Raw genomic sequence first — 7,401 nt, 5'->3', positions numbered from 1 at the left:
ACTTGTCCTCATGCCAACCAGAGCCAATACTTCATCTCGTGACGCAGAACCACACTGCCAACTACTCTGCAATTACAATAGGCAGGATACAGGCAGGCCAGATTTCACCCCAGCCCCTCATTTAGAGATGAGGCTTATAGATTTCAGAGGGAACTGGGTTATTCGGTTTTGCTTGCACCCTTCTGGCTCGCACTCCTGTTAGAGCACGTACTCGCCCGTGGTCAAACCAGAGGCTAGGACTTGGCCGGAACATTTTCTCGTGTCTTCTCCAAACACGTAAAAATGACCCTTTCTTTCCTCTTAGAGCTGCAGCTCAGCAGATGGGCTTTAAAGAGCTACTCCTTGCATTGCCAGCAATCAGAAATCCTTTGTATTTAGCCTTTTGTGTTACTGTCACCGAGTTAATTTAACAACTGCTTCTCCGTGCTTGGATTTTTTGCAAAAGGTGTGAAAACGAAAGGACTCAGAGAACAGCAACAGCAGCACTTTCAGCAGCTCTTCCTCGAGAGGTGTTGATTAGCTGCTTTCAGAAGCGTTGAGCTCAGTCCTTTATAGGTTTCCAGGTTAATAAAATCGCTTATGCACAGAAACAGCTCTAGGCAAAGCGGATGTGGTGCAACCTCAGAGAGCGGAGACTCAGCTCACCCCATTGATAAGCAGAGAAACGTTGCTCAGATGCCTCAGGAAGGGGTTCCACCACCACAGCAACCCCTGAGAGATATTTTCTGCTCCCTCATTGCTGCCCAAATTCAGTTTGGGGCAGTTCATCTCCCACACAGCCAATGAGCATTAAATAAGCAGCAGAGGTCGGCTGAGGGAGCTGGGTGACCCAGCTAATGGAGTGATCCACCTCCACAGGCAGGACAAGCCTGAAACAAAACAAGATGGAGAGGCAAGAAACTATGTAAATACACCATTAACGCCCCGCTGAGCTTCGTCCTTGCCCTTCCCGACTGCTTTCACCCTCTGCAGCCTGTGCGTATGGCAGCAGTAAACATCTCCAACAATCCTTTTTGGATGTGCAGTCTTGGAGAAGGCAATGAAGAGCCAAACACGCCACAAAATGCACCTAAAGGAACCGTGTTTCCTTGTCCACGGGTTCTGCAAGATCAGGAGGTCTCGAGCTTGCTGTTAATCCAGGGGAAGAACAGACACGGAAGAGGTGGTGCTGACAGGGACAGGTTTCCTAGAGACACACCAGGTTAGCTGGCCCGTGCACAAGACTTGTGCTGCCTTAGCAGGAGGAAGCAACAGCACCAAGATGTCAGGGGGTGCTCCTGTGAAGATGCACCCCAGCAAAGGGGAAGCAAAATGCCATGAGTCAGTGTAGACACCGTGGAGGTAAGCTATAAAGGTGACTCACTCGGTTCAAGTCGTACAAACTAATATAAAACCAGTTAACTGCTGAGCCTCTGCCCTGCACCTTTACCTCAGGCCCTCTTCTGACACACGTACACAAGCAGAATCACTTTCCAGACTGAGAATTCCAGAAAAATAATAAAAAAAGCTGTTGCAGGTGGCGAGAGGGGCTTTCTCCTTTCAGATATCAGGGCAGTGAAGCTTTCAGGTGAGCTGTGGAAAAAAAGCCAACTGTGAGGATCACAAAGGACCCAAATTCTATTTCCAAAACAGAAGCAAATTTACCTTTTGCTTCCTACTTTCTTCACACAGTCCCTGCTCCAAAGCTGTGGGCAATTTCCATCCAAATTATTGTTACTTGTGGGAGCCACTGCAGTTCTCAGACCCCGTTTCTTTCAGCAGTGCAAAAGTTAATCCTCTGCTATCTTCTGGCCATCCTGGGGTCCTTAAGCTTCTTACCTCAGTGTGATTTACAGAAACCCAGCAACATTGAACTGCTCTACAGCACTGTGAGAGGAAGCTTGGCTTCAAAAGGACAAACAGGAACAGTTTGGCTTAAATTTTTAATATAAAAAACTCACTGATGTACAAAAATGCTAAAATGTGACAAACCATTGGAAATACCGTGATAACATTCATCCTCACGCAGTAAAAAAAATACATAAAACAAACCCAAACTGGCAAGAAGCTTTGAAATGTATGTTTTCCTCTTCCTCCCCGCACATTGGACCAGCATCTACTTAAAATGTTCACCTACAAAAAACATGGCATCTTCACTACGAGCTTCAGTGCAGCGGGCTACTCTCGATGGACCAGCACAAATAAACCCAGTAAAAAGAGGACTGCATACTGTAAGAGAAAGGAGGAGAGTCAGGAGTGTGGAATCACACCCAAAGATGCTGTAACATCCTGACTCTATATACAGAAATTTCTCAAAAGCTAATTTTTAGCAGGGAAGGGAGATGGACGAGCTCTTACCTTAAATTTAGGATAGTCATTCATCAAGATAGTCACTATTCCAATATAGGGGACAAATCTATAAAGAAAAAGAAAGTTCTATCAAAGCCAACAGGGTTTGAAGACGGTTATGGACAAGCACTGCCCTGATGCTGAACGATGGAAGTGCCGTTTGCAACGTGCTTTGTCTCACACACGTGATCAACAGGACTTGTCCTTCCCAAGCAGTGAAGAGGTGGAAGTGGGGACTGTTTTCTCCCACACCTTCCTCAGCAGAGGCTCAGAAGCCAGCTGCCTTCCTCCCTTCCTAGTTTGGAGGCCTTGACTGACATAACCGGCTATTCTTTCCCATGTCAGCACCCATCTTTTTCCCAGATTCTTGGCACTCAAGGGCTTAACAGCATCTTGAAGGAATCAGACCTAATTAGGTAGTGCTAGAAAAACATTACCCACTTCACCCAACGCTCCCTCGCTTGTATCTTCAAACAGGCTGGCTTCTCTTTAAGGCCACTGTAAGTAGAGCAGAGATCTGAAAGGCGAGAGGGACTTTCTCCTAAGCTGGTCTTTTGGCTCAAACAAGGCACAGTCATTCAAATTACTCCTTGTTACACACTGCCGTGCTGCAAAGGAATTCAACCAGCTTACAGAGTCACCACCTGCTCATCCTACTTCCCCCAGCTCCTTGCGGCACACTAAACCCACAATCCAGGCGCCAGCAAGTTTCTAGGGGCAAATGTTGGAAATAAAACATCGGTGTGGCATGAGCTGGTTATCTGAAGAGGAAGAAAGGGATAATCAGTGTCTGGCTGGCAAAGAACTAACTCAGGATTAAGGAACGACAGTGGAGCTGCCTTGGGATGGATGAATGCTGTGCAGAAGCAGTTTAGCTTGCAGGGTTCCCCGTGACCACTCTAGCTGTGACGAAAACACAAACAGCCCCACAAGAGAGGTAGGTCACCTACCTTTGATTATTTTAATCCAAATGCTTTTGATGTTTAATTGACATGCCTCTCCAGGATTTTAAGTATCAAAAAAAAAAAAAAAAAAGCTTAAGAGTGAGCTGTTTATAACTTTTTAGGGCAATTAGCAGGAAGAACAGGCTTTGTCAGCATTGCAGAGTAGAGCTCTTTCAGCTCACTGCAGAAAGCCCTCAGAAAAAAGGACAACTTTTTTTCCCCCGCTTAAAAAAAAAAAGCGAATTGTGGAGATTAAAAATAGGCGGCAGTTTCTTCCTGCAAGGGAAAGAATTATTTAGCAAGTAGGCTGCCCTTAAGCTCTCCGTGAACACTGATGAGAACATATGCCCTTTCAGCACCTGACTGCACACAAGGGATTGCACATTAAGAATTCAGATCTCACTTGCCTGCGAAGCCTGTGATTTGCAAGAGGGTTTTGATGAGCATTCTGATCACACCTCAACGTCTGGCTGCGCGCTGCCTTTGCACCGTGCCCGTTCAGCATCAAAATCTCCGCTCATTAAGTAAAGATCCGAGTCAAGCTCAGAACTGAATTGGCTTTATTTTGTTTTATTAAATTCTCCACATTACCTTTTGGGAGGTTTTTTGCCCAGGTCACATAAAACCCAGCAGGGAGCGTTCAGAAAGGGAGGGGGATTAACAGATAGCACCAGGGGAGGGCACTGCAACAAGCTGCATCCTTCTCAGCTTCACTTACCCTCTTGCTCTTCCTACTACATCCTTTTTCTCCAGCCAGTGTTGCCCTTGTTTGTACAGCCCTCTGTCATCCACAGCGTTATTGTCTCCCTTGGTCAAAAATTTGATGTCACCGTTTTGTCTTGCAAAGATATGAATCAGGGGAGGAAAAAACAAAATCTGTTAACAGCTGTTCTAGAACAAGCACGTAGGAACTAACACGAGGATATCAAGAGCAATCACATCTAGATCTTCAGGGAAAAGGAACTAGGGAAATTCAGATTGTCTGAGGGGAAAAAAAAAAAACCAACCCAACAACCTGCAGAGAAAAGAATGAATTCTGTCCCGAGCCATGCTCAAAGCAGGCAGCTTTCCCGCAGAGTTTAAGAACAGGACCGGCACAAGCCGCATCTTCACAGAGATACCGCTGTCACGGCGGCACCTTTTGATTTCTCTTCCATTTATGCTTCTCTTGCTTATACACAAATACAGGGCTGCACTCTGTGTTGCCATGAGGCTCTGGGGTTAAACTAGACAGCTTCCTCCATAGCGGGCTGCAACAAGCTGAATCTTAGAAATAACTGGCAAAGGGGAGCAGAATTAAACACAGGATCCTGCTAGGACAGCATATGAACTCACAACGTGCCTACATCTTGAACGCTTGATGTATCCCCTATATCCTTCTTTTGCAGGGGAGAGAAGAACTAGAAAAGGCTTAGAAAAGCTAACATGGGCGTTCAAAAATCTAGAATCGATCGCATAAAAGAAACAGACCGGGACTCTTCAGCCTGGACAAGGTAGAACAGATGGGAGAGAAGAGAGCAGCCTATAAAGTCACAAATGTCACAGACAGCAACGGCCAAGCTGTTTTTCACTGCCTCTTCCAAAGAGAAATCTATGCGTTAGTTGACATAGAAAGCTTGGAAAAACAAACACACACACCCCCCACCAAAACCCAAACCAACCAACGAACCAAAAACCCCAAAACAGAGACATCTCTTCCAAGCACCTTCAGCTCACATCTTTGGAACAGCAAATGCTCTAGGAGCTTAGAGATACCGTTTGGAAGAGGATGAAGATACCCAAAGGTGCAGGTAACGCGATGAAGACCGACGGGTGCCATCTCACTGAGCCAGTTTCCGTGCTCTGTGGCGCGCCAGCGTGGGAAGTGCACAGCCAAGCGCCCCGGAAAGCAGCGAGAGCCAGTGTGGCTTCCCTGCCCTAAAACTATTAGCTACATTTTGACCGTGGATTCCACGTTTTGTGGCAAAGAAAGAAAGAAAAACATAGAAAAGAAGAAGAAGAAAAAAAAAAAAAAAAAAAAAAATCGATGTGGCTCTGAATAAAGAAGAAAAGCTCAGCAGGTGGGAAACATTTTCTCCCTGAAACGATGCCGACACAAATTGGAATTTGTTACCACGTAATAAAGCAGAGCGGGGTTCTCAGTGACTTCTTCTCAACACCCCCAGCAGCTTTCACGGGGACTTTTCACAGGCAGTTCTCACTTCAGGAAGAAATTGGGAAGCGCTGAGCATGGTCTTCAAACTCCAAACTGGCACCACAAAAATGTGCCTTACCGAGTACAAGGAGTGACTAATAACTCAGAGTTCCCACCTGCAGCTTCAGTTCACAACACTAATTTCTCAGTTGCATCTTTACTAACAAAACCATCTTTTTTTTTTTTTTCAATATAATCTGAAATATTTAGGAGCAGATGAACTTTACAGATTCTCAGGTTCCTCCTATGCTTTGCAGAAAGACCTGATTATTTTTTTTTTAAAAGACCTAGTGTTGAGGTAGAGCCAGGAAACACAGAAAACAAAGGAATATCTGGAAAAGAAACGTAGCACAGAGCGCACATCTCTGCTTCTCGCCTTCCTCTGCACTGCCTGAAGGCAAAGGGAGACCTTGACTTTTCTTCCCTCTTCAATGACCGCTCCGAACAGCGGCCCACCCAAGTCACGAGCGTGCAATAAGGGATGTATTTCCCTTAACACTTAAGCAGTATTTTACTTGAATGAGCTCCCAAGGTATTTCAAGAAGCGTGTGCACATCATCTGATATCAAACTCACCATGTATACTAACCTTATCCTTGAATTAACTGTATCACAGAGAAAAATCTTTGCTCTGAAAACTAAGTGGTTAAAAATGTTGATATAGAATGATCAGAACAGCAAAGAAATTATCCGTCTAATAAAGACAGGTCACTCACAGCCATGATTTAAGTCAAACTCTGAAAACAAGACAAACCTTCCCGCTGAGAAGCAAGCTTCCTACAGAGACCCCGACCCCTGCATGACAATGGGAACCAGAAGCAGGAAAAAGCAGCTTTAACAGCACAGACATTGAGTTACACGGGGGGATGAGGAAACTGGGAGTAACTCCCCTGCTCCTTAGCCCTGCTAGAGGACCTAACTACACAAAACAGGAAGATTTCATCCAGCTGAGGCTTCCAGATCACTTCCTACAGCACCCGGGTGTTTGATCCCGAAGCTCAACTCGGTCATTCCCCGCAAAGAGATCAGCAAGGCCACAATTCAGACGCACACAGCCCAGGCCCCGGATTCTGCACGTACTTCTCGTGGATCTTCAGGACCCGGTGAACTATCGGGATTTCCCTTCCCTCTATCCTAAAGACCACGATCTCGCCCACTCTGATTGGATCTTCAATTCGGTTCGTCAGGAACAGGAGGTCTCCTCTGTGAAACGCAGGCTCCATGCTGCCGCTGGAAGAAACATCAAAAGGAAAAAAAATCAAGGAAAAAAAAGGACAGGAAAAGAAGAGCAACCATTGAACAACATTTAAACCCTCAAAACTGGGTTACGAATTTTACAGCCTCGTGAATAAAACTTCCAAGTATCCTCAGCATACAGAGCCCCTAAGAAAATGGATTTGGACACTGGGCCAGCATCTCCCGTTACACCCGAGCTTCCACCGGCCGCGCCAGCCCCAGCTCAGATTCGAGGTCGGGAGAAACGCCACCAGGCAGCACCACCGGCGTGCCAAAGAGCTCCAGCCGTCGGCGGCTCTTCCTGCAAAACACGAGGCAGAGGACGAGCGGCATCCTCCCGTCCCGAGCTCCCGGTGGATGTGGCCACAACGGGGTCCCTGTGGCCGTTCCATGGACACGCTTTGCCGCAGGTCGAGACGATCCCAGGGAAGAAGGCGCTCAAAGCCCAAGGACTCCCCTTCGTTTCCCACGTGTTTTGGGAGCCCGTTTCCTAACGGCGGGCACCCGCGGGAGGCCGGGGCGCGGAGCGGCAGGCCGGCAGCGGGCCGCGGCCTGCCGGGCGCTCACACGGGCCCGCCGCGCCCGGCTTTACCTCAGCACCACCACGATGGGGCTCTCGCTGCCCGTGGCCACCATGAGCCCCTTCCAGATCATGAGGGCGGACGAGACGATCATGCCGAAGTTGAGCACCTGGTAGTAG

At 47.2% G+C, this 7,401-nt stretch overlaps 1 protein-coding gene across 1 annotated transcript; it reads right to left on the bottom strand.

The window, feature by feature from the left end:
- Positions 1-1,908: 1,908 nt before the first annotated feature.
- On the bottom strand, positions 1,909-7,395 carry SEC11A (SEC11 homolog A, signal peptidase complex subunit). The gene is made up of 5 exons (XM_026043933.1): positions 7,294-7,395; positions 6,546-6,695; positions 3,991-4,110; positions 2,338-2,395; positions 1,909-2,208 (listed from the first exon to the last, which is right to left on the bottom strand). The coding sequence occupies exons 1-5, from the start codon at positions 7,374-7,376 to the stop codon at positions 2,158-2,160; spliced, it is 462 nt and encodes a 153-aa protein (XP_025899718.1). The 5' UTR covers positions 7,377-7,395; the 3' UTR covers positions 1,909-2,157.
- Between the last annotated feature and the right edge of the window lie 6 nt (positions 7,396-7,401).

Source organism: Nothoprocta perdicaria, unplaced genomic scaffold (assembly GCF_003342845.1).
Source record: "Nothoprocta perdicaria isolate Ctin4 unplaced genomic scaffold, notPer1 scaffold_342, whole genome shotgun sequence".
NCBI lineage: Eukaryota > Metazoa > Chordata > Aves > Tinamiformes > Tinamidae > Nothoprocta > Nothoprocta perdicaria.
The sequence above is the reverse complement of the archived record's forward strand: the minus strand, read 5'-3'. Positions and strand labels throughout refer to the sequence as shown.

Coding starts and splice junctions, on each gene's coding strand:
- SEC11A (XM_026043933.1), bottom strand. CDS start 7,376: ATGATCGTCTCGTCCGCCCTCATGATCTGGAAGGGGCTCATGGTGGCC. Junction 4,111..6,545: donor GTCCTGAAGATCCACGAGAA/GTACGTGCAGAA, acceptor TATCTTTGCAAG/ACAAAACGGTGACATCAAAT. Junction 2,396..3,990: donor GTAGTAGGAAGAGCAAGAGG/GTAAGTGAAGCT, acceptor TTTTCTTTATAG/ATTTGTCCCCTATATTGGAA.